The 27,732-nt window shown below is 41.3% G+C and overlaps 2 protein-coding genes across 2 annotated transcripts; one reads left to right on the top strand and one right to left on the bottom strand.

Moving 5' to 3' along the window:
- Positions 1-4,641: 4,641 nt before the first annotated feature.
- Positions 4,642-18,792, bottom strand: tubgcp5 (tubulin gamma complex component 5; the record flags this gene model as incomplete). Its single annotated transcript, XM_079245482.1, has 23 exons — positions 4,642-4,760; positions 4,896-4,996; positions 5,169-5,251; positions 5,402-5,527; positions 7,042-7,193; positions 7,532-7,652; positions 7,741-7,825; positions 7,920-8,102; positions 9,400-9,588; positions 10,685-10,883; positions 10,988-11,256; positions 11,338-11,453; positions 11,540-11,742; positions 14,952-15,204; positions 15,293-15,386; positions 15,552-15,641; positions 16,336-16,453; positions 16,600-16,735; positions 16,855-16,934; positions 17,028-17,124; positions 17,323-17,431; positions 18,228-18,281; positions 18,659-18,792. The coding sequence occupies 23 exons, from the start codon at positions 18,790-18,792 to the stop codon at positions 4,714-4,716; spliced, it is 3,039 nt and encodes a 1,012-aa protein (XP_079101608.1). The 3' UTR covers positions 4,642-4,713.
- An 881-nt stretch (positions 18,793-19,673) lies between these two features.
- On the top strand, positions 19,674-26,408 carry chst7 (carbohydrate (N-acetylglucosamine 6-O) sulfotransferase 7). The gene is made up of 2 exons (XM_079244601.1): positions 19,674-21,031; positions 23,203-26,408. Exon 1 carries the CDS (start codon positions 19,751-19,753, stop codon positions 21,011-21,013), a length of 1,263 nt encoding a protein of 420 aa, XP_079100727.1. The 5' UTR covers positions 19,674-19,750; the 3' UTR covers positions 21,014-21,031; positions 23,203-26,408.
- The last annotated feature ends 1,324 nt before the right edge of the window (positions 26,409-27,732 follow it).

The following is a 27,732-nucleotide window of genomic DNA, read 5'->3' as shown; positions in this document are numbered from 1 at the left end:
TCATGATGTGGTGGAACAGGGAGGTTCTCATCATGATGAGGTGGAACGGGAGATTCTCATCATGATGTGGTGCAACGAAAGATTCTCATCATGATGTGGTGGAACGGGAGGTTCTCATCATGAGGTGAAACGGGAGATTCTCATCATGATGTGGTAGAACAGGAGACTCTCATCATGATGTGGTGGAACGAAAGATTCTCATCATGATGTGGTGGAACGGGAGATTCTCATGGTGATGAGATGGAACGAAAGATTCTCATCATGATGTGGTGGAACGAAAGATTCTCATCATGATGAGGTAGAACAGGAGACTCTCATCATGATGTGGTGGAACGAAAGATTCTCATCATGATGTGGTGCAACGAAAGATTCTCATCATGATGTGGTGGAACGGGAGGTTCTCATCATGATGTGGTGGAACGGGAGGTTCTCATCATGATGAGGTAGAACAGGAGACTCTCATCATGATGTGGTGGAACGAAAGATTCTCATCATGATGTGGTGGAACGGGAGATTCTCATGGTGATGAGATGGAACGAAAGATTCTCATCATGATGAGGTGGAACGAAAGATTCTCATGGTGATCAGATGGAATGGGAGATTCTCATCCTGATGTGGTGGAACGAAAGATTCTCATCATGATGTGGTGGAGCGGGAGATTCTCATCGTGATGAGGTTGAACGGGAGACTCTCATCATGATGTGGTGGAACGAAAGATTCTCATGATGTGGTGGAGCGGGAGATTCTCATCGTGATGAGGTGGAACGGGAGATTCTCATCATGATGTGGTAGAACAGGAGATTCTCATCATGATGTGGTGGAACAGGGAGGTTCTCATCATGATGAGGTGGAACGGGAGATTCTCATCATGATGTGGTGCAACGAAAGATTCTCATCATGATGTGGTGGAACGGGAGGTTCTCATCATGAGGTGAAACGGGAGATTCTCATCACGATGTGGTAGAACAGGAGACTCTCATCATGATGTGGTGGAACGAAAGATTCTCATCATGATGTGGTGGAACGGGAGATTCTCATAGTGATGAGATGGAACGAAAGATTCTCATCATGATGTGGTGGAACGGGAGATTCTCATCATGATGTGGTGGAACGGGAGATTCTCATAGTGATGAGATGGAACGAAAGATTCTCATCATGATGAGGTGGAACGGGAGGTTCTCATCATGAGGTGAAACAGGAGATTCTCATCATGATGAGGTGGAACGGGAGATTCTCATCATGATGTGGTAGAAAAGGAGATTCTCATCATGATGTGGTGGAACGGGAGGTTCTCATCATGATGATGTGGGACAGGAGATTCTCATCATGATGTGGTGGAACGGGAGGTTCTCATCATGATGAGGTGGAACAGGAGATTCTCATCATGATGTGGTGGAACGAAAGATTCTCATGGTGATCAGATGGAATGGGAGATTCTCATCCTGATGTGGTGGAACGAAAGATTCTCATCATGATGTGGTGGAGCGGGAGATTCTCATCGTGATGAGGTTGAACGGGAGACTCTCATCATGATGTGGTGGAACGAAAGATTCTCATGATGTGGTGGAGCGGGAGATTCTCATCGTGATGAGGTGGAACGGGAGATTCTCATCATGATGTGGTAGAACAGGAGATTCTCATCATGATGTGGTGGAACAGGGAGGTTCTCATCATGATGAGGTGGAACGGGAGATTCTCATCATGATGTGGTGCAACGAAAGATTCTCATCATGATGTGGTGGAACGGGAGGTTCTCATCATGAGGTGAAACGGGAGATTCTCATCACGATGTGGTAGAACAGGAGACTCTCATCATGATGTGGTGGAACGAAAGATTCTCATCATGATGTGGTGGAACGGGAGATTCTCATAGTGATGAGATGGAACGAAAGATTCTCATCATGATGTGGTGGAACGGGAGATTCTCATCATGATGTGGTGGAACGGGAGGTTCTCATCATGAGGTGAAACAGGAGATTCTCATCATGATGAGGTGGAACGGGAGATTCTCATCATGATGTGGTAGAAAAGGAGATTCTCATCATGATGTGGTGGAACGGGAGGTTCTCATCATGATGATGTGGGACAGGAGATTCTCATCATGATGTGGTGGAACGGGAGGTTCTCATCATGATGAGGTGGAACAGGAGATTCTCATCATGATGTGGTGGAACGAAAGATTCTCATGATGTGGTGGAGCGGGAGATTCTCATCGTGATGAGGTGGAACGGGAGATTCTCATCATGATGTGGTAGAACAGGAGATTCTCATCATGATGTGGTGGAACAGGGAGGTTCTCATCATGATGAGGTGGAACGGGAGATTCTCATCATGATGTGGTGCAACGAAAGATTCTCATCATGATGTGGTGGAACGGGAGGTTCTCATCATGAGGTGAAACGGGAGATTCTCATCACGATGTGGTAGAACAGGAGACTCTCATCATGATGTGGTGGAACGAAAGATTCTCATCATGATGTGGTGGAACGGGAGATTCTCATAGTGATGAGATGGAACGAAAGATTCTCATCATGATGTGGTGGAACGGGAGATTCTCATCATGATGTGGTGGAACGGGAGGTTCTCATCATGAGGTGAAACAGGAGATTCTCATCATGATGAGGTGGAACGGGAGATTCTCATCATGATGTGGTAGAAAAGGAGATTCTCATCATGATGTGGTGGAACGGGAGGTTCTCATCATGATGATGTGGGACAGGAGATTCTCATCATGATGTGGTGGAACGGGAGGTTCTCATCATGATGAGGTGGAACAGGAGATTCTCATCATGATGTGGTGGAACGAAAGATTCTCATGGTGATCAGATGGAATGGGAGATTCTCATCCTGATGTGGTGGAACGAAAGATTCTCATCATGATGTGGTGGAGCGGGAGATTCTCATCGTGATGAGGTTGAACGGGAGACTCTCATCATGATGTGGTGGAACGAAAGATTCTCATGATGTGGTGGAGCGGGAGATTCTCATCGTGATGAGGTGGAACGGGAGATTCTCATCATGATGTGGTAGAACAGGAGATTCTCATCATGATGTGGTGGAACAGGGAGGTTCTCATCATGATGAGGTGGAACGGGAGATTCTCATCATGATGTGGTGCAACGAAAGATTCTCATCATGATGTGGTGGAACGGGAGGTTCTCATCATGAGGTGAAACGGGAGATTCTCATCACGATGTGGTAGAACAGGAGACTCTCATCATGATGTGGTGGAACGAAAGATTCTCATCATGATGTGGTGGAACGGGAGATTCTCATAGTGATGAGATGGAACGAAAGATTCTCATCATGATGTGGTGGAACGGGAGATTCTCATCATGATGTGGTGGAACGGGAGGTTCTCATCATGAGGTGAAACAGGAGATTCTCATCATGATGAGGTGGAACGGGAGATTCTCATCATGATGTGGTAGAAAAGTTGATTCTCATCATGATGTGGTGGAACGGGAGGTTCTCATCATGATGATGTGGGACAGGAGATTCTCATCATGATGTGGTGGAACGGGAGGTTCTCATCATGATGAGGTGGAACAGGAGATTCTCATCATGATGTGGTGCAACGAAAGATTCTCATCATGATGTGGTGGAACGGGAGGTTCTCATCATGAGGTGAAACGGGAGATTCTCATCATGATGTGGTAGAACAGGAGACTCTCATCATGATGTGGTGGAACGAAAGATTCTCATCATGATGTGGTGGAACGGGAGATTCTCATAGTGATGAGATGGAACGAAAGATTCTCATCATGATGTGGTGGAACGGGAGATTCTCATCATGATGTGGTGGAACGGGAGGTTCTCATCATGAGGTGAAACGGGAGATTCTCATCATGATGAGGTGGAACGGGAGATTCTCATCATGATGTGGTAGAACAAGAGATTCTCATCATGATGTGGTGGAACGGGAGGTTCTCATCATGAGGTGAAACGGGAGATTCTCATCATGATGTGGTGGAACAGGAGATTCTCATCATGATGTGGTGGAACGGGAGATTCTCATCATGATGTGGTGGAACGGGAGGTTCTCATCATGATGTGGTGGAACGGGAGATTCTCATCATGATGTGGTTGAACGGGAGGTTCTCATCATGATGTGGTGGAACGGGAGCTTCTCATCATGATGAGGTGGAACGGGAGCTTCTCATCATGATGAGGTGGAACGGGAGCTTCTCATCACAATGTACAGAAAGTGTGTGATGCTTAATGACAATATGGAGCAAATTTCAGGAATGTTTTCACCACCTTGCTGATTTTATGACACAAAGAATTAATGCCTCCAACCCAACACAAGCCAAACTTATTAGATAAAGTCGTTGTTGATTGTTTGGAACAATCCTGAATTATTCATTTAACATTTATTATGACAATATACAAAATAAAAGTAAATATATGTACAATATTATTTGTGCTTCGTCTGTATTACTTTTATTTGCAAACAAAACAATAATGATATTTAATAATGATCAAAAATTTTTATATATACAAAAGGAGATAAATGTACACTCAACTATTTCTCACAATGTCCCCTCCAACTCCAACCAGTCTATCTCCAACCAGTCAGAGCATGTAGTGACATCATAAGTTACACATCATCAGGAACAATAGCAGCAGTCTTGGAAAAAACAGAAACAAGACACAGGATGAAACAATGGAGTTGACTCCAAAGTGCTTAAACACTGAAACATGTTTGGTTGCTCAGCACTGCTCAAATCCTGCCATGAGAGAGAGGGCCAGAGACTCCACTGCACAGAAGGAAAAAGCAAAGCAACGTTGATTACTTCTTCTGAATTGTTAATAAAGTTTAAACATTTACTTGAGTTTTCATTTATACATCCTGGAGGTCAACAGGATGTATAAGTCCAACCAAATGTACTTACAATGAGGGAAGGAGCCACGACAAACAGCCTTATTGAGTATGGTCACCAGGAACATGTGACAGTTTTTGAAATCTGACTCCATTTTATCAATAGACTCGATCCTGAAAGACAAAAAAATCATTAATAAGTTTCAGCAGCACAGACGTGAGGATTGTATTTTCATCTAAGATATCTGATAAAATGTTTCAAACAAAACAAGTGTGTCATCCTTTTACTATTTCACCACAAACATTAACTATAGCGTAGTGTTTTCTGTTCCTGCAGAGCTCTTACTTCCAGGCTCCGGCTTGCCATCGGTCTGAGAAGATGAGGACTAAGTTCAGAACCTTCATTATTGCCTCTTTCACAAAACTGACCTGAGAAAAGACAACAGATTGATATACATGTGGCCTGTAAAGCTTTGAATGAGGAAAAATGATGCTGGATCAAATAAAGATCCATCATCCAAGACCTCTTAAGTGTTGAAGGTGAAGTCGGTGTGTGTGTGTGTGTGTGCGTGTGTTTACCTTTTCTCTCAGCAGGCAGCGGTCATGAATAGTTGCCAAATATCTGTAATGGATTTTGATGAGCTGGTCCAAGTCTTTTGCCTCCTGTACTTGATGCTGAAACTCCAGTCCTGTGCTGTGCAAAATCTGCCAGGATAAAGTGCAGAGAAGACTTCATTTAAAGACTTGCTTGTATATTTGTGGTTTGTGCACACTTCCACCGTCTCTAGACTGAAAAATTAGAGAAGATGGGGCTTTCTCAGTGGCAGCTCCTAGAGTATGGAACAGCCTCTCTGTCAGGCCCTCACACTCCCTGGAGCAGATAAAGTCTGGTCTGAAAGACCATTACTTCAGCCTGAAATTTAAACTAAACACATCTTGGCTGTTTCTATTTACATGTTTTTAGATTTCATTTTTATTTTTTACTTGTGTTTTTTACTGTGTATTTGTTGTCCACACAGTTTTTATTGATATCATTAGTATTTGTACTTTTAATTTGATTTTAATTCTGTTCAGCATTTTGCTCAACAGAGGTTGTATAGATGTGCTATTCAAATAAAACTTTAATTGCTTTTAAAATGAACTAATTAATTAAAATTAAACTTCGGTGAAGCATTGGTTTTTATTTGACCTCAGCTCTAGATAGTCGTGCATCAGGATGTCACATCTTGACTTAATAACAATAATAAAAAACTTTGATCCATTATATATAAACACAACACATTAAGGGTGGGAAAATCTTATCAAAAAAATAAAAATGGGGATTTTTTGCTTCACAATTTTAAAATAGATTTTTTTTTGTTAAATTCTTTTTTTCAAATAAATGTATATATTTTATTGTAAATTATTTGTCTTTTTTTTTGGTTTTTATGATCTTTTTACTTATCCTTTCTGGCATTACAGCAGCAAAATGATGGTCTGGCGACTGGGTTGTTTTTTCGAGAATCGCAATTTAAATCAAATCGGCACCCAAAAAAAATCGGAATCGAATCGGGACAAAAACTGCCGATAATGTGCAGATTTATATCCTGCTGAAGTCTGCCTGAATTCCAGCCATCTGCGTCCACAGAGCGACGACCCCCCTCATAACGCTGATGTTCCATTTTCCCCGTTTTGCTTTCTTTTGCAGGGATTGGTGGGTGTTAATCAGGATGATTGGAGCGCCTGGCTAGTCTTAAATGCCATCTGAAGGATGGTCCCCTTCATTCCTCCCTTCTGCTTCTGGCACCATGTTGGTTTGGTCGGCCTTGAGCTGCAGTAGTTTGGGTTTTACTCTTCCAACGCTGTTTGACACCCACCCATCTGCTGACGGAGCCCACGGACTTTCACACACCAACGTCTATGTTTTGTTGGGCATTTTCTTGTACAATTGCTGATAAATTCTGTTGCTCTGTTTGGTTGAAACTCTGCTTCGTTTCTGTTTTTGTCTTTTTGTCTGAGTCTGGTTGTGTCAGAGTTAACATAGAGAGAACGTGCTGTTTTACTGCAACTACTTTAAACACCTCTTGTGTAAAAAGCCAACCAAGTTATTCAGCACCAACTCCTCTTTCTACAAAAATACTTCATTTTCAAATACAGTCGCTAGCTTACAATGATATTTTAAGGAATATTTATTATTCAAAGTGTCCGTGTTCAATGTGAAAAGCTGTGACTCTTCTTACCCTGGTCATAATGTAGTTGTGCAGACTGTTGACAAAATGCATCAGTTTAACTCGCAGCAGGCACATCCTGTGCATCTGTTGGTTTATTGGCTCTTTCCGTTTTATTTCTTCAACTGCAGCTCCTTCCAGTTTCCTAGTCATATCTTTAAAATCTACCAAAAAAAAAACCCACACACAAATGTGAGCAACAACACACTGAAAACATTTGTATACAAGCACTAACTGACTGGGTTTCCTCTGTTCATGCACCATTTACCAGGTATTTGTTTTGCCATTCAAGCTGTTCTTTAAATAATCATCATTTTGTGGAATAAAAAGTAGAAAACAAATGTGTCACATTTTCCTAAAACACAAAAAGTGTTTTTGTTTCATAAATAATCTAAATTCCAGATCAGAATAATACAAAAACGGGAAAGAACAAAGGAAATCTAATGAAACGTTGTCTTTCTGTGAGTTTTCTAGTCAGTTCAGCTTTAAGCCGGGCTCCTACCACTGAACCGAAGTGTGTCCAAACTGTATTTGGCCCATTTTATCTGCAGCAGGAGAAGAAACACCTGATTGTAAATTTTCTGACATTCGGAGCTGATCACAATATCAACAGGCCATGGGACCTGAGGAGTGAAAAAAAACAAGTACATGTCAACATCGCTGTTAGAGAAGCATAAATGATATCAAAGTAAATATATTTACACAATTTACCTTGTAACTCAGAGTGAGGACCTCTAAATTATTCACAGGATGCTTTTTTCTGGAAGGATCGATTGTCTCCAAAAAGACCGACAACCTATATAATATAAAATGTTAGCGTAAATATTGAGTTTTAAAAGTATAAAACATAGTTTTCTTCAATACAATTCAATTTTAAAGGCATGTAGTACCTGCTGCTGTCCTCTGGGTAGCGCTGTCCAACTGCCTCCTGCAGCTGCACATTGAGGAAAGAGGGCTGCTGCCAGCTCTCCCTCTCCTGCACCTTGTCAAAGATGGCTGTGTAAAAGTCGTACATGGTGTCACCGGCTTCCAGCAGAAAGTAGTTCCTCATCGCCTGGAGGTATTCCAGCAGTCTGGAGAGACAGGACGCTTTAATGCTCCGTATGCTTTACATACATTACCAAAGAGTCTGGAGGAGCTGGACAAAGGTTAACAAAGGGTGATTAGGATAAGACGGGCAAGTAAAAGAAGAATTAAGTAATTAATTATAATAATAATAATAATAATAATAATAATAATGAAGAAACATAATTTATTCTCATATTGCTCTTTACATTATTGCCTTTTTTTTTGTTTTTTTGCAATTCTGTGACATGTTCAATAATCACTGATTCTGACATCCCCAGCTGTGTAATTTTTGTGTTTTACATCTGTACATGGGCAGGAGTGTGGAGAGGTGTAGGAGTTATGGCTGTGACGATATGCTTTTGTCCCGACACGATTTGATTCCGATTTTTTTGGGTGCTGATTCGATTTAAATTGCGATTCTCAAAATTCTTCAATATTGATGATTTTTGTAATTAAAAACAATTTAAAAAAAAATAAAACTTCTAATTTTTCTTGATTTCAGTTAGGAAAAAACAACAAAGTAGCCAGATCATCATTCTGCTGCTATAACGCCCAAGAATACAAGTAAAAAGATCAATAAAAACAATGAAAATGACAAAAATTTCATAGTTGATTAATTTTATCTATTTGAAAAAAAAACAAACAATTTTTTTAAAACAAAAAAACAGATTTTTTTAACCAAAAAAAAAAAATCTATTTTAAAATTTTGAAGAAAAAAATCCCAATTTCTCGATTCGATTTTCCCACCCCTAGTAGGAGTGAGCAAGTTTGTCTTGTCTTTTTCAGTCTGTATCTTAAATATTGTTTGCGTATAATTTGTGTAATTGTTGATTATAATGTATTGTTTTATGTTTTTGGACCCCGTCGAAAACGAGATGGTACATCTCAAGGGACATTCCATCAAATAAATTTCTCTAAATTCTCTACGGCTTCAGCTGGAGAAGCCCAGATCTGAAGGGGTTCTGACTACAAGGTCAGATAAGAGTGTTTTCTAAACACAGTCTTTGGAAAGGCTGACGATAACGGTATCGCCATCCTTGAGATAACTTGTTCTCTACCACATAATCATTGTCCATCTCCCGACCCGAGTCCTTTCCAGGTCAGGTTGCCACAGTGTCGCGCTGTAAATTCAGATCGCACAACCAGAGCTTGGACACTGACGTGGTGCACGAGATAAATTAAGCTGAGCATGTGTACAGACAGACACCAGTAAGTAGTAGTGAGGAGATAAACTGTGAAACTTCTACAAAACAATTAAAAACAAAAGCTTCTCTCACTCCTTCCCTCCTAAGTCATGCTTACTTGTAGTCCTTTTTCAGAGTCTTCATCAGGTTCCCGCAGCACTCGATGTACCTTCTCTCGATGTGGGGGTAGAGGCAGGAACGCAGGGTGAGCTCAAACGTCTGGCAGGTGACAGCTTGAGACGAGCGGTCCACGTTTAAGTCGCCTCCAGAGAAGCGTTCATGGAAATCGCTCTGCTCCAAATAGAGCCTGAGGAGGAAGGGGAAGGGTGGAAGTTTAGGGATTTTTATGCTCTGTTGCCCAACCAAGATCTGGGTCCTCATTTATTCTTCATACTCAGATTTGAGCGTTTTTTTGAACATTAGAACATTTACATACCAAGTGTGGAATTTACCATCTTGTACTTGTACTTAGAAATGTTATTAAATATGAGAACCATCCAGCCACCCATCTATCTATCTATCCATCCACATATTCATCTATCCATACATACATCTATGACAGGACGCTTCAAACGGCGGCCCGCGGGCCACATGTGGCCCAGAACCAACTTCTATGTGGCCCAGCTTATGTCTTTCAGCCTATAATCCTACAATTATGCAGACCATGAATGCAACACCTGGTTGCCTAGTAACATGAACCTCAGGGCATGTTGTTGTGTTTTGAAGTTGTAAGAGTCGCAAGCATGTCGCTCTCTGTCCCAAAACGTGAAATTGACAACAAAAACAGCAGATTTAAACCCGCCTGGCGCCAAACCGATGTGTTTAATATGCAGTGAGTGTGTGGCGGTGTTTAAAGATTATACTGTGAGGAGGCACCACATCAAGAAGTTTAGTTTGATCTTTTATGTTAAAAGGAGAAAAATGGGCTCTGACTGGAATTTTCATGACTTTATTTTGTGCATTTGCCCTTGTCATGTGCGACTGAATTTAAAAATAGAAACATTAATAAACTACTTATTTTTTTAAATGTAAATGTGTCTATTTTTGTTTATTTTTACTGAATTTATTTTCCCTTACTTTATTTATTTATTTTACCTAACAGAGTAGCCATGATCTCTGGGATTTCTGTGTGACTTTTAATGGGACATGTTGTTTCCATGTCTGGTAAAACGAGGGCGCTTCTGAATGCAAATAACCATGAACACGCACAAGCAGAAGATCTAGAACATGTGGGATTTATCAGCAGCTGATTACTTACCAACATGTGCATGACTGGAACCCACAGGTTTAATAAATCTAGATTTTTTTTGTTCTCACAGCCATTATTAATGTAATTTAGTGAAATTTCAACAAATGATCGATAAATGAGGGCCCAGGACTGATAGATACTCTCTACTGCTCACCTGGCAAAGTTGATGGCCAGTAACGGATCATGGACATCATCGATCTCCAGGTGGCGAGCCATGATGGACTGCATCTTTATCAGACTCCTCTTCGTGGCCTGTTGCTCAGTAACCGTCTCCGTCGGAGATCCCTCTTGGCTGCAGAGACGTGACTGCACCGACTCCAAAAACAACGTGTACAAACTCTTCCTCTCTGCATCTGCAAAGTCACATTTTTTTATCATTTGTTTAAGTTAAGTTACCAGGAAAAGCTATCCATACAATGGTACAGATGCTGTTAAGCACAGGTGGGTAAATCCAGACCTCTGGAGGATCTTTCCAACTTCTCGGTCTCTTTACAGTCCAGATTTCTAAGCAACTGCATGGACTTCCCAGCCATGATGATCTGCTTCAGGACAGGTTTGAGGAAGGACACCATGGTGAGCTGCCTGGTGCTGGAGCTCTGCTCCCCTCCTGAGCTCCCGCTGGCTGCATCATTCAGCTTTTCCTCATTCTCCACCGTCTCCGACACGCTGTACAGTGTGTAGGTGGCGTACCAGAAGTCCCTGTGGTTGACTGGGACGTCCTTGTTTCTTTGCAACAAGAAAAAAAAAGCAAAAACTCAGCTGAAAGATGTTACAATAGGAACAAATGGAACAATTTCAGCCACTCACCTTTGTATGATGAACTCTTTGGCAGGGTCAAACAAATGGCCATGAACAATCCACTCATCCACAATCTCTAAATAAGGTCTGACTGTCTCTGTCCACAGAGAAAATAACAGAGCCACCTGGTGCAGAAAGAATGATGACAGATCCAGATGTTTTGTCTCTAATAAAATATCCACAAGCTGAAAAGCCTGGATGAAGCACTCACTGCTTGCTCCGATGCTTCTCCAACACTGTCATACTCTATGATGGCCTTGTAGAGGGTGTTGAGCAGATGAGACGCCCGCACGACGTTGGGGGTGGCAGGTGGAACCTCAGCGACTCCAGTGCAAAAGACTTTGTGGAGCATTTTGATCTGAGCCAAGTGAGGGCTGAGACGCTCCAGAACTCCTGACAGCGTCACCGTCTCATCTGCGAGCAACAACTTGTCAGTCTCTGATTCGCACGAAGAAACCCCTCAGAGATCACGTTTTATCAAGACAGAGAAAACATGAACAGGTTGCTGCTTTACAAATGATTCTACCGGAGCTAAAGAAAAGATAGAATTCCAACCAAACCAGTTAAATGTGCAGGAATTACTTTATTCTCCAGTACTGAACTGGTCATTAAGGACTCAACAGCACATGTTGACATTGTCAGGCTTCAAATAGCAGATTATGTCTCCCCACTTTATGTGCAAAGCTACAAAGCACCAAATACTGTGAATCAATTCAGACTTGGATTCCCTGCACAGTGGCGTAGTGGTTAGCACTGTGGCCTCACAGCAAAAAGGTCACTGGTTTGATCCTCAGCTGGAGGCTCAAACGGCAGCCTTTCTGTTTGGAGTTTACATGTTCTCCTCTGTGGGTTCTCTCTGGGTACTCCGGCTTCCTCCACATTTTCTCTAAATTGATAGTGTGTGTTTGTCTCTCTGTGTGGCCTGAGATGGACTGGCAAACTGTCCAGGGTGTACTCTGCCTCTCGCCCAGTGATTGCTGTGCCTCTCGCCCAGTGATTGCTGGGATACACTCCAGCTTCCCTGCGACCATTGATTGGTTCGGGAAATAAATGAATGAATTCCCATCCTGGAGCTGATTCAGTAATGCTTCTTTGCAACCATATTTGTGTTTTGACAGCTAAGATAGTTTCAGATAGATATCAGCATGCTAAGATAAAAACCAACAAGACTAAACTAAAACTTTGATTTTCTTCTTTTTTTTTTTTTTTTTTTTTTTTTTAATAAAAAGGAGCTAGCGTAGCATCCCATCTGCCTGGCTTCAGCTGATAGATCAGTATGAACAATCAATGAGGTCATTATTTGTCTCATTTTGGGTTTTGGAAACATGATAAACCAAATGAATAAAACTAATCAGAAATAATTGTTTATAATGGTTAGAGTTGATGTAGACACTTACATATGTGTAAATGAATACGTTTTAAACACTGATGGCAAAGGGGTGGGGCTTAATAAGTTTTTTTTTTTTACTTCTGCCCACTCCTTATGTCTGGTTTTGCTGTTTCTTTTTTTTTTTTTTTAAGTTACTTTTGTTTTTTTTGTATGTTTTATTTTATTTTATTGGACATATCGAAATAAACTTTCCAAACACTTGTGAATGCGGAGCTACAGAAAGCATCGGACTGTTGAAAATGGCCACTGGTGACATAACAGACTGATTCACAAGACTTCCACGACACATTTGGAGGCAAATCTCCAGCTTGTATCAACCACTGCGTGGTAATCTGCTTTTGGGACGGATCCAACTGAATGTTTGACATTCAGCCGGCGAGGTACTAGTTGGTTACTGTTGCAGCTACTGACAGTGCAAGAGAAGGACTTAGAGGACATGAAAAGGAAATTAAGCATATAAACACACGATTAAGAAACTAAGACCTCATCAGACGACTGATTAAACATTGATGAGAGCACTTGTGTCTCCTTGATGTTTCCATGGAGAGAAATCACCAGGCGGATGAACTAAACAGACTGAATCACCAGGAGCTGCTTGGTCATGTAGAATGGAGCGTCAACAATGAAAGACTTGTCTGTGTGACAGCTGTAAAGTTCACACACGCTGTCCACCGACGTCAGATGGTTGGATCTGCCTTCCTACACACTAATCGGTAGCTTCTTCACACCTCACTACTGATCTGCGACAGAGGATGTCCATGTTTAACATATTAACTACAAAGCCTACTTTTCTGGCTTCTGTCTCTCAACTACCAGGGCTGTGTTTATAATCTTGGTCTCAGAAGAAAGCAGAGATATGCAGAGTTACTACAGCAGTGTCTGAATCAAGATACGCATTACTGTGTCAGAGTAAATTTACTTACATCGGCGAAAAGAAAACCACATTACTTTAAGTGAAAACCAGAAGACAACAGTTCATCTAGAAATGAGAAGAGCCTGATGAAGAACTGTGTAAAAGTTGAAGCTTAACAAGTGAAACTGAGTGGTTTAATGGATCTTCTAATAAAATGTGTCATGCAGGTAAATATCTTAGGAAGCCATCATCCAACGCTGATGACGGACAGCTCTGTCGATGTCAGGACAATACAGAGATAAACCTCATGTATACCTTATAAACACCACGAGGATTTAGATAAAGTGAAGACTAAGATGAGTTTTTGACAGGAAGAGTGAATACTTCACTATAAAACCTCCATGGAAACTAACAGGACCTTCATGGTTTATTTCAAACAAAGGCAAAGTGATGGGAGAAACTTTAGCAGAGTTTTAGAGCTGGAATAAAACTTTTCACCACACAACAGCAAAAGTTGGACAAGATTTCTGGCTCCCAGAGTTTCTGCCCCACAGTGATGAGACAGACATCTGCAATCACCAGCCTGCTTTCACACGGCACCTCGCTTGTGTGGTTGGCTTGAAGTGGGGAAATTAGCAGAGCTGTAAAGCTAATGGTGATGCTCTCATGTTGTTATGTTTGGAGGTTTGAATTGTTTCATTTGGATGACAAAGATACAGTCTTTTAGCAGAGTTTCTCCACGCTACATGTTGGTTCTTCCTAGATCTTCTGTACTGCAAAACTCTCATGTTGCTCCTTTTACAGAAGACTGTTCCAACTCTATTTCTTTACAAATGAAAAATTTCTTTACTTGGATTTCGGTTATTTTTTGTTGCATTACTGTTGTGCCCCCTAACTCCATCTCTTGCTCTCTCTTTGGCTGAAGACCCATACCCATCATTTCCTCCCCTGCTAACCTCACCTCATAATGGAAAAAGAGACACTCTTTTTTGATAGATAGATAGATAGATAGATAGATAGATAGATAGATAGATAAGTGATCACATGTTTGAAGCATTCACATATACTGGGGATCATCAATTAACCTGCAGAATTGCATCCGATCTGAGTCATTTCTCAGCAACTGGCCTTGAAATCTTACAATGTGAAATGTACTTTCACATTTTCACAGAAATGAGTCAGACAGGTTGTCTGACAGATCTTATCCACCTTGTATCACTCATGTAGTGTTAATCTAGTGTGAAAACTTCCACCTACAAACGGGGTAGTCTGCCTCGTGTGAAAAATACAAGCAGGTAATACTGAAAACCTTGTTGTGATCATTTGGGTAAAAGAAGCTGGAGCCTCAACAGCAAGCTTCTTAAACCTACCTTCACTTACCGTTGCATATGATCTCTCTTTCAATTTTCGTCAGCTCTTCTTTGAAGCTGGTAAAGTACTTGTTCAGCGCCCAGACAAAAGCCTGGTAGGTTCTGAAAGGAGGATCTGAGGCCTTCCTGGAGCTGTATGAGGAAGCAGAGCCTGGTGGGGAGGGCTCTGAGCTGTACCCCGTCACCTCATCTATGAAGCGCTGCAGCCTGAACACCGCCTGTCCATACACAGCGATATGCTCCAGAACAGAGCGCAGGCAGTTCTGTATCACAAAAGAGGAAAAATCTAATTCCTTCTTTGAATAGAACATTGTCTCTATCAAGATATCAGTAACCAGATTTCTGACTTACACCAGTCAGATGAGTTACCACCACGTTATTCCTCACCGACACTTTCCCATCATGATGCTGGAAAATAAAGTGTTTCTTAACACCAGAGAGGAGCCTGTAACACAAAAATAAGACCGGTATATTACTCTTATCTTATCAATCAAACAAAGTTTCACGTGTCTGGGTATGCAGGACAGTAAAACACGTGAGAAGAAAAGCAGAAAATCAGGTCTTTTATGTAGAGAGAAGCAGTTTCACACTGCAGCATTAGCAGTCTTACCACAATGTCTCTCGTATTACTTGTGTTTCTGTCACAAAGGCCTTTTCTTCTGGCAGATACAGTGGCTCTGTGTTGTACAAGTGCTGATCCCTGAGAAGAGAGGCGCCGAGTACAAACATGTGAACATCTGAAATCACTTCAACACAAACAGCCAACAGTGAATAAGTGCAGGTAAAACGTCTTCACACAACCACAAAGGGAAACGAGTCATTTCATATGCTTTGGATTTCACATAAAAGTAATTCAGTGTTCTAATAGTCTTTAACTTTTCTTTGTTAAGCTACTTAATACCAGCCTAAGTACCATTCTAGCTATAAACATAAAAAAATCAGCAAACTCGAGGGAACAACCAGCATCTGAGAATGTTATGTAGTTTGTCCTTACAAACAGCTGAAGAAAATGGATGAATGGAGGACAAAGATGTAATAATAATGGACCCAGTGGCCTCCATGGAAGGATGGCTGATAGGAAGGCAAAATGAAAGATGATAGAAAACAAAGAGCAGAAACATCCAAAGGAGAGATTTGAAACGTCTTTCAACAAGTCTGGAGAACTACAGCTGAAGACTGCTTCAAGAAATAACAAGTAAACTTGTCAAAGAAGAATAAAGAATAAATAAATAAAGAATAAAGCTCAGACCAAATAGTGATATTAAAGCTTCTAAGAATTGTATAAACTGACTTTCTTTCTACTGTATTTCCATAAATGGTTGCATGTGTTTCCTGTAAATGCATGAAGAAGACAGTATGATAGATTCCAACATAACAAAAGAATAAAATCTTACCAAACATTGAGTAAGTTGGAGTGTAAATGCAAGCTGTGAGGAAAACGAGGAGCATGAGCCACCCAGTAAGGTGTCACAATATGCTCTTCAAGCCAGGTCCGGGCATCTGGCTCTCCCACTAGAAAAGTGTTTTTTTGAAAATGGCTTTGAGAAACAACATAAATCCTTATCCTGGTTGTATCTTAATGTTACCAAATTATAAAAAAAAACAATCACTATATTCTGTCTAAAATTACATGATTAGCCTGTATGAAGGGTTCACACCTGTCCATGTGACTGGAACCGTCTTACTGGTGACGTCCTGGTCCTCCTGGGGCGTTCTATCCAACTGAATTCCAGAGTCCTCCCTGCTGATTGGCTGCTGACTGTCATCTTCCTCGCTCTCGTCCTCAGACCATTCCTAAAGAGCAGTCAGATTTTAACAGGAATCCATCTTTGGGCTTTTATGTCCTTTAACTGCAGATACAAGCATTCTGCTCAACAAAAGACACATATGATGGACACATATGATTTACTCACAGGGGTATCAGGATATGGTCCAATGTCTACATCCTCCCCCTCCATCAGATATTTAGCCCAGTCAAAGTTGTCCTCTGGTTCTAGACAGATACAAATTAAAGAGACCATTCTTAATGGGAGTATGTCAAGAGTTGCAAAGTTAAAATAAATAAACAAGTGAAACAGGAGCTCACCAGCTTCCTTCAACCTGGGTCTCTCAGTAAAGCTTGTGTTAGAAGGGGACCCCGATAAGAAAAGCAGAAGTGACAGCATGCTGTAGTGTGCATCCGTCTGTCAGGGTACAAAGTTTCCTGTCACTCAGTTTCTTAAAATATTTTCACATCTATGGTCAGGATGTTGTAGCTTTATCATGAGGAAGAAAAAAAAACAGGACATGATGAAATGCATTAAGCAATGGTGGCGAGGTAAGCTCACATACCCAATGAGTTCATTTTCTGTCTTCTTAGGCACTATTCTGTCTTTATTTACCTTTGTTCCATCAGTATTAGGCAGCGGTGAGTTCAGGAACTCCTCAGTCAGTCTCATCCAACTTCCAGCTTTACTCAGCTCTGAGTGGACCATCAACTTCTCATAGATTCTGGAAAACATGAAAGCTTCTGCGTGGCAAGGTTGTGCAAACTTGTGAAGCAATATTACATGAAAAAGTAAGCATCAGATGGAGATGTCGCTTCCAATCACAGATGTGAATTGTTTTGTTTTTCATTTTATAAGTCAAGCTGGGTATGTTTGAATGTATTTCACTGATCACCTCGTCCTCCACACTTCATAGTAACATTGTTTGGCACGTTTGTATATGAAGAAATATATATATATATATATATATGTGTATATATATATATATATATATATATATATATATATATATACACACACACACACCATATATGAAGATATATATATATATATATATATATATATATATGAAGATATATATATATATATATATATATATATATATATATATATATATATATATATGAAGAGATATATATATATATATATATATATATATATATATATATATATATATATATATATATATATATATATATATATATATATATATCTTTATATACAGTCTATGTTTTTACCAGATGTTTTACGTCAGATATGAAAGTGGGAGCATCAACCAACACACTTCCTTAGTATATACTGACACTCACTGACATGGCTCTGAATACTGAGAACAAGAGGAATGTAGTTTTAAATCTGGTTTAACTGAGGTATTTACTGGTAATATCCACAGATCCGTTTTAGATGTTTTCTGGCTGAATTTCAACTCATAAAATGTGAGTCCAAAACAAAATACCATTCAACAACAAGCCAAATAAACCCCTAAGAATAGCAGTGTTATAACAGCTCCAGCCACTCACCCACTTATACTTCGTTGAACTTTATGGCTGTCAACGTCCAAATACCGATGAAACCTGATAAAAACAAGAGATTAATATATCATTAGAATAACCTATTGTAGCCAAGGCTGGATTATCCAATGGGCATTATGGGCACAGGCCCAGGGGCCCATGTGGGGCAAACACCATCAGTTTGGACATGAAATAAAATGTACATAAAAGCCAGATAGTTACACCACAGTGTCTTGTGTATTGGTATTGGTACCATTGGCTGAGAGATGTTAGAAATGCCATTTCACAGAGTATCATTCCCAATTTTTACAATGTTGCGGTAGGGAAGGGGGCCCCTGGAACACTCTGGGCCCAGGGCCCTGTGCACTTTTCATCCGGCTCTGGTTGTAGCTAGCTAATACTTTACAAGCTAGCGCCATCATGTTGTTTAGCAAACTCACTTGAAATTGGACCAAGCAAACTTCAACGCAAACTGGAAATTCGGGTCTTCTTCATCTTCAATCCCGCTGATAGATGTAATCAGCTTCTTTACTTCTCCCTCCATCTCCTTTTCGAAGGTGCTCCAGTGTGCCATTATGCTGTCAGTGCTGCATGTAACTGCACGTGTGTGAGTCTAGCCGATGGTGTGCTGGCTCCAACAGCTAAAAGGCAGTTACAACCAAAAGTAAATTTTAAAATGTCATTCGTTAAAAAAGGCAGGGCGGCTTGAATAGTTGATTATTTATTGTTTTGGTCAGTCCGGTACTCCGCGCCCATTTACGTACCACAACAATGAGTAGTACGCATGCGCAAAGTAAGAATTAGCTTACGAACGTTACTTTTTTGTTTAACGTAAAAACCCGTTTTTAAACTATATTTTGTCGCGTAAGATCAATTTTCACCAATAAGTATAAATCCATGAATTATTAACATTCTAAAGGAAACATAAATGTTAGTTTTTTTCCCATAATTCCTTGCGCTCTCGGTCAACAGTAGATTTTTTTTTTTTTTTTTTTTTATTGAAACAAGAAAAAAGACAGTCAATTCAAAGACATTTTGATATAAAAAATTTATCTTAATAGCAATAAAAAAAAAAAAAGGAGGGGGGGGGGGGGGGGGCTAGGTTTAAAAAGATAAACTGAATCAATAAACATCATCAAGCCAAAAACCAACAGTAGATAGTTGTCGGTTGGGACATCTCTCTCCTTTAACGGTCTTTGACGTTTCTACTTTTCAGTGTACCTCCTCCGCCCCACGCAGTCTCATAACTGCCTCCAACAGAATACGAATAACATACACACACTTTAATATAAAGTGTTTGAAAAATTTATTTCACAACGCAACTAAATACTTTGTTTGTGTAAACTAAAAAGAAGAAATAATCTGTCAATTTGGTTGTCAGGGGGCGTGGCTAATCCCTAGACAAACGGTCACACACGCACACGTTCGCACGCATAACTTTACAGTGGCGAGCGCTGTACGTCGGCTCACAAGGCGCTGCGCCGACTCTTTGGAAAACAGGACCACGCCAGCCACCTCTCGGCGAAAAGGAAATGAAGAGGAGGCTGCATAAAAAATACTTGGTTTTGATTCTGGCATATTCAGGTTTGCTTCTGCTAATCCCGTACGTGTTAGATTACCGGGATAAATCCGCTCAGCACGCGAAGCTGCCACAGCAACAGCCCAGATGCCCAGATTTGGAGAACACCGTGGCGCTTCTGTGGGATAATGGTTACAAAGTGAACGGCAGCGATGCGATGGAGTACGCCGCCAACAGGAGCCAGGCGCGGATACACATCTACCTGCACGCCACCTGGAGGACCGGCTCTTCGTTTCTGGGGGAGTTGTTCAATCAGCACCCGGATGTTTTTTACCTGTACGAGCCGATGTGGCACATCTGGCAGGCTCTCTACCCCGGGGATGCGGGTAGTCTCCAGGGCGCAGTGCGGGACATGCTGAACGCGCTGTACCGCTGCGACTTCTCCGTCCTCAGACTTTACGCCGGCTCGCAGAACATCACCACTTCGTTCATCTTTGGGTGGAAAATGAACAAGGTGATATGCTCGGAGCCGCTGTGCGATGCGCACAAACGCAACGAAATCGGGCTGGTGAAAGAGGAGCAGTGCGCAAAATGCCAAAAGAGGGACCTTCGGGATTTGGAGAAGGAGTGTAAAAAGTACCCGGTGATGGTGATCAAAGGAGTCCGTGTTTTGGATCTGAGCACCCTGGTTCCTCTGATGAGAGATCCCGCTGTGAACCTCCAGATAATTCAGCTTTTCAGAGACCCGAGGGCGGTGCACAACTCGCGCCTCAAGTCCAAACAGGCCCTGGTGAAGGAAAGCATCCAGGTGCTGAGGAGCAAGAAGCAGACCGACAAGTACAAGCGCCTGCTGGTGCCGAGCAACAGGATGAACCGGGCGGAGAGCTACGTCGCCAGCGCCATGGAGCTCATCTGCGATAACTGGCTCAGTGACATGATGCTGGTGACAAACGCGCCTCCGTGGATAAGGAGGAACTACCTCCGCATCCGCTACGAGGACCTGGTCCTGCACCCCATGGAGGAGCTGCAGAGGCTCCTCCGCTTCTCCAACCTGTCCACCTCCCCCGCTTTGGAGAGGTTTGCTCTCAATATGACGCACGGTCACGGCTATTCATCCGACAAACCGTTCCTGATATCATCAAGGGATGCAAAGGAAGCTATATTTGCATGGAGGGAGAGGCTGAACGTGGAGCAGATCAGCCAGGTGGAGGCCTACTGCAATGAAGTCATGAGGCAGTTGGGCTACGAGAAACACAACGTGGACAAAGCAACATGAGGACAAGAGTGGGTTCAGGTGAGATCATATCTGACACGATGTTTGAGGGTAAATCAGAACAGCAGGGTGTATAAACTTACATTGATGTTTGCACAGGAAGCTGCTGCTGCGCCCTGCATCTCATTAACCTCTGACTTCCCTTTCTCGGAGACAAATCTGAAGCAGAGCTAATAAAAACACAACTGACTGCTGTATTTTAAAGCCCCTTCTTCAGTGCAGAAGTAGAGAAAAACAGCTGTTTTTACTTGCTCTGACTAAAAGTGGAAAGTTCCCTTACAAATGTGAACATGCAAGTTAATTTTACAGTGTAAACCTCACCTTTACTTAGCTTTTTTACATGCAAAGACAGGAGGGAAAAAAAACAGCTGCCTGTAAAATAAGATGAAATTGACTAAAGTAATAATAAATAAAAATTTTATGAAAATCATCACATTATTTTCTTATTCTGGTTCAATAGATATTTTTTTTTTTTTTAAAGCAAACAAATAAGATAATTTATTACATATTACATCACTCATAAACTAATATTTAGTTGAACAATCCTTTAATGTTTCCGCTACAGTCAGGTGTTTTCTGTTCCTCTCAGTCAGACTTCTGCACCTGTTGACAGGTATTTTGTCCCTCTGTTCAACAGAAAAGTGCTCTAATTTGTTCAGCGCCATTTTTTTCTTTCTTCAACTCAATTAAATGAAAAAACAGTGTCTTATATTGCTGAATTATATTTTTGCAAATTTTTAGTTATTGTTCCTTTTTTAAGTCTCCAGTTATTTGAGTGACTGTTGTAAATTCAGCTTTTTCTTTAATGAAAGGGGATAAATACATATGAGCACAACTGTACATATGTACCTGAATATTCACATATGTATACATACAAAATAAATACATACACATGTACATATGAACCTACATAAAAAAAGAAAATAATAATAAACAAATAAAATGAATAAAAGTAAACACAATAAAAAAAACAAAAAACATATAACCGCAAAATAATGCCAATGTTTACACATGGATATATCAGAAATTTAAGTAATTTCTAGGTTTTTTTTCCCTACAGTACAGGTGACCATATTTCTTGAAATGTCTTAATTTTAAATGGTAGTCTTGCTGTTACCTTTTCCATTTCCATCACATCTTTTACCCTTTCCCACCAGATGTCTTTGCTAGGAGGTTGTGGTTTTAGGGGCTTGTTATTACCTTTTTTGCTACTGTAATAAGAATTTGAATAACTTTCCAAATCTTAGTTTATATAGTTTTTGGTATGATACCCAATAACAATATTTGTAATTCTAAGTTAAGTTTCTCATTACAAATACTTTCAATCTTTTTTCTTACATTTTCCCAATATTCTCTTATTATGGGACAGTCCCAGAATATATGTGTATAGTCTCCGAACTGGTCCCAGTCCCTCCAGCACTTCTCAGATCCATTCCTGTATTTTGATGTATTAGTTGGAACAATAAAGTAGCAGATTTTCGATTTCCACTCAAACTCATAAAACACTGTTCATCATTGTACGTCCAACTTTAAAGGATTCTTCCCAACTTTCTATGTTTCTTTCTCTCTCCCATTTGTCTTTTCTATCCCAGTTATTGTCATGATCGTATTTACGTGTAGTTTTCCCTTTGTGGTGTTTTTGTGGTTTAACTTAAAGGTTTATTGAAAATAGGGCCGTCTGAACAGATAACCCCACAGATTTTAGTTGCATTCACAGCGAGACAATCAGAAATATCTCTGCTCCTTCTTAATGACCAACCGCTATTCTGTTCAATAGAGGCAGCATTGTTTCGTCCCTGGCTCCCCTCCGGGATAGCTGGGGGGCTGGCAGCGAGTCACTTGGCCTCAGACTGTTCTGTCAAGAAGGGAGTCATTGTGCATGGCTATCTGTGATTGGGTAGAGCCATCGGGGGTTACAACCAGGCTGTCACTACCAGCTTTCACAAGCAAGGCCCTTTACTGCTGGTCTGCATGCAAGCCTGTCAGCAATGAGCGTGCAGGGTGGAGGCACTCACTCCTGCCTCCACCCTGCAGCACTGATAAGGGCTACTGGTAAAGGCCAGAAGGATTATTAATCCGACTCCATGTCTTTTTACTCCTTATGTTCTTGCATCTGTTTTCCTGTGCAGTTCTGTCATGACTGGAGGATTTGATTTTAATCCTCTTCTTCTTTCCATCTCCACCTCTTCCAGGGTCCTGGTATTCATGGCTGAGGGCAAAAGGTGGAATAACAAAAGAGGCTACAGGAATGCGGCCCACTAGGAGCTCTCAAGCATGTCTCTTGGGTTGTTTTCCTTCACCCGAGCTGGGTCAACGAACTGGAGAAAGAGGAAAGAGCAGCCAATCAGACGCAGATGGATATGAAATGAGGAGAAGGGAGCTTATTTTTACAGCCTTTACATCAGAAGGGCCCCGTGCAGATAGCGAGAATGTGAGGAGGGGGGATAAACAAGAAAGACGAGGCCGGTTTGTGCTGCCGTCACACTGGCCGTCCTCCATCCTTCTGTCCTTTAGTAGCACTAATCCCCCCCTCCCGTTTAAATCCCCCTTGCAAGTGAGGGCCATAAAAAGCCTAATGGGTCCTTCTTGGGACATGAATCCAGGGGGTAGTATTGTCAGGTTGGATCTCACCTGCGTGGCTTATTCGTCCAAGCTTTGACTAAGGATGCCAGCAGCGATACTAAACCACAGCAGGCTCACTAACAATGCTAATGAAGAACTCTGAAAGAAGAAACTACAGTATTTTCTGGAAAAGGGGCCTCACTGAGGAACTTTTGTTCCACCCCCGGCCCCTCAGGAATCCAGGCAGCTGCGGCGCCCCATTGACAAATCCCTCACATGGGTGTGAATTTTTCTAATATCTCACAGGCTCCTTGAAGCTCTGCCTCCTTTCCATTACAAGTCCACCTCCTGGCAAGTTTTCACAAGCACAACAAATATCAGCGATTCATTTAGTTACCTGTGTTTTGTAGTTCTTCTCTAAGACTTTGTAGGATGCTGCGGTGTCTCTCTGGTTGAGGATCCGTTACAGAGAGGTCATACGTTTACCAGCATCCATGTTTTCAACTTCACAAGTTGGTTCTGTATAGATGTTCTCGTGAAAGAAAGATATAATTTGTAGACTATATTTATACTAACTTAAATATAGAGTGAAACAAGAAGAAAATGTGTGAATTAATGCCGTTCGGCGTGATTTATAGTTTACAAGCGCTCGATCTACTTTTCTGACGTGAGTGAAGGTTGTATGTTGGATATGACCTGCATCATAATGTGTTGATTTTAGGCTCTCATTTGATGAGCATTTCGAAAAAAACTTATTAAATAATATATTATTTGTATTGTTTTGTTCAAAACTGTGCAGATATTGAAAACATTTGGCTGTTGATCTGATACATGTAAGCATATATTACAAACTCCCCTTAAAATCCTTAAAACCGCCTACTGATTGACTGGTTTAATGCATAAGTGCTTTTTATTTGTCACTTGAGCTGTTTAGTGTCACTTGTGACAATTAAAGGAAACTTGGTGGAATATCAATAAGAAAAGTGAGGGTGTGGTTTTGGCTCAGCTGCAGGACCGAGAAGGTTCAGAGTCAAGGTTCAGGAAAGCGTGCACTGAAAGCCTGATTAGTGCAACTGTTACTCACTCTTACCGTCTTTATCTGCAGTAACTTGGTGAAGTCCTGCTCTGCATGACAACAGCCAGCAAAAACTAATTTTGTCTTATGTGCGGCAGACTAAGCAGGCGTAACTGTGACCAGAAGCCACATGGGTGTTCGTTGAAGGGAAGGATGGCTGTGAATAAATGTGTTGGAAAGTAGTCAAAAGGCGTTGTCGTCTTCTTGAGGACACAGCATGGAAAGCCTGGAATATTAACAGTTTCACATCTGAATGGAAACACGTTTCAAAACTTTTCCATTATTTCATTTTCACAAATGGTAAAAAGGAAAAATAAATAATCGGAATTGAGAAGAAATACATTAAATACGTGTTTATACAACATAAATGTAGCAGCCATTAGGTCACCTCTTGACTTGACTCTTTTTTTTTAAAGCCATCATGTAAATGTTTTCTCCATGGCCATCTTGGTTTGGTCCATGGCAGGTCGGGGTTTAGATGGAAGAACTGCAAAGTCTGCAGGCAATGAACTCAAAGATTTTCCCAGTGAAGCTAGCTTGGATCATTAGCATCTCGTATCACAGCTATTTTTAAAACATTTGAATAAAAAGCACATTGTAAATAACTTATTTAACATACTTTAAGGTACTACTTACTTGTTAGCCACTTGTCAATCCTGAAGCCGCCCAGACTAAACATTTCCTCTCGAGTTATCTGTTTTAAGCTTGTTACATACTCCTCGAGAAGAACTTTTTTCTTGTTCTCGAGGCTCCGACGCGGACGCGTTTGAAGACAGTTCTCGACATATCGGGCTGGCAGAACTTTTTTCTTGCGGGGCTCCGAGAAGTATCGTGTGATTGGTCGGACATTTGAGGTGGGCGTGGTTAACACGGAGAAAGCATGAAGTGGAGTTGCTGCTTCCGCGTTTTTCTGTTGCAGGTAAAATGGACTGTTTTAATAAAACAGCTGATCGAGGTGGTGAGAAAGGATGAACATTTTTACACGTGGAATCAAAATACTCCGACCCCGCCGCGTGCACGACCCGCCCCACTGCAGACAAAGCTGCTTGTTAAATATGAAACTAGAAAAGCACTCTGAGAGCAGAAACCTCCGCCAAGCACAATGTGAAAGAATCCTTTTAAAACATTCCTGGATCCAAACAGTGACTTAATCAGTTCTTCATTTTCAATTTTCCAACAACTCTTGAAATTTTTATAAAAATCCATCCGTAATCTTTTGAGTTATCTTGAGCACAAAGACGCCGGGAAAAACACAACCTCCTTGGTGGAAGTAACATCCAGGCTCATTGTACGTAAAAGCAGACATCACCCCCCCGCAGTTATTCCTCCCCGCTGCAGACCTGCTTCTCCTGGAGGATGTATGGACTTGACAAAAAAGATTTTTTTTCTTGTTCTTCCAGCCTCGAGAGCAGGAACTCAGTTCTTGCTTCTCGTGGAATATGTAACAAGCTTTAGTCTAATCCGAGTCATCGTTTGACATGATAAACAATGCTGATATAAAGCAGACCTGATCCCAGTAAAACCATTCAAATTCCTGATGGAAAATGGAGAACAATTGAGACTTGGACTCATTTTATTTTTAAAGTAGAAGGTGTGATCCCCTGCTGTTCACTCAAGAGACTGCAACACAAAGCCAGTTCTTCATTGGCTTTACTTTTCCGGTCTGGAGGAGATGCCCTTATTTTGGGAACAGTTGATGGATTTTACTGGTGTTTAAATTAAGCAGTCAACCCACCACTGTCTGGGGGAAAGGAGGGCCAACAATACCTTCATGTCACCATAAGCTGCAGTTAGGATTCTTTCTTGAGTTCATGGATAACCATTAAAATTAAAAATGCTAAAATGAAGTAAATATGTTAATTCTTATGTTTTTCTTTCCTTCTTTTCCACGAGGCTCATTGTTGTAGCTTTATAGTATAAATAACATGCTGTACACTGATTTAAATTTGTTTGTTAGAGCTAGAATACCTACAAGTGTATTCACTGGCAACTTTATCAAGTCCACCTCGCTAATACTGGGTTGAATCCCTTTTTTCCTTCATGACTGCTTCAAGTTTTTGTATCACAGATTTAACAAGGTGTTGGAAACATTCCTCAGAGATTTTGCTCCATACTGACATGAAGCATCACACAGTTGCTGCTCATCCATGATGAGCATCTCCCGTTCCACCTCATCATGATGAGAATCTCCTGTTCCACCACATCCCAAAGCTGCTCTGCTGGATGTAGATCTGGTGACTGTGGAGGCCGTTGGAGGACAGTGAACTCATCGTCATGGTGGAGATGATGTGAGCTTTGTGACATGGTGCATCATCCTGCTGGAAGTTTCCATCAGAAGATGCTACACTGTGTTCAGAAAGGGATGGACATGGTCAGCAGCAGGACTCAGGTAGGCTGTGCTGGTTAAACCATGTCATGTTGGTACTAAGGGGACCAAAGTGGGACAAGAAAATGTCTTCCCACACCATTACATCACCTACAGCCTGATGATGGATCTAAATTCTGATCCTACCATGTGAATGTGGAGCTGAACTGGAGACTCATCAGACCAGCAACGTTTCTCCATCTTCTATTGTCCAGTTCTGGTGAGTCTGTGTGAATTGTAGCCTCAGTTTCCTGTTCTTACTGACAGGAGGGAACCCGCTGTGGTCTTCTGCTGCTGGAGACCATCTGCTTCCAGGCTGGACGTGTTGTTTGTTGAGAGATGATGTTCTGCATATCTAGGTTGTAACCAGTGCTTATCTGACTTTCTGTTGTCTTTCCATCATCTCCAACCAGTCTGTCCATTCTCCATTTTTCTCTTCTTCAGACCTGCTCTGTAAACACTAGAGATACTTGTGTGTGAAAATCCCTGTTAATCAGGGGTGTCCAAAGTTGGTCCTCAAGGGCCGCTGCCCTGCGGGTTTTCCATGTATCCCTATTCCAGCACACCCTGCTTCCATTAATTGGATCCAACAGCCAATGAAGTTCTGCACAATTCATTTGAGTCAGGTGTGAAGGAGCAGGGACACATCAAAAACCTGCAGGATTGTGGCTCTTGAGGACCAGAGGTCGACACCCCTGCTGTAAATACTCAGATCAACAA

This window comes from Telmatherina bonti (assembly GCF_933228915.1).
Source record: "Telmatherina bonti genome assembly, chromosome: 8".
Lineage (NCBI taxonomy): Eukaryota > Metazoa > Chordata > Actinopteri > Atheriniformes > Telmatherinidae > Telmatherina > Telmatherina bonti.
This window is presented reverse-complemented; position numbering and strand designations above follow the sequence as displayed.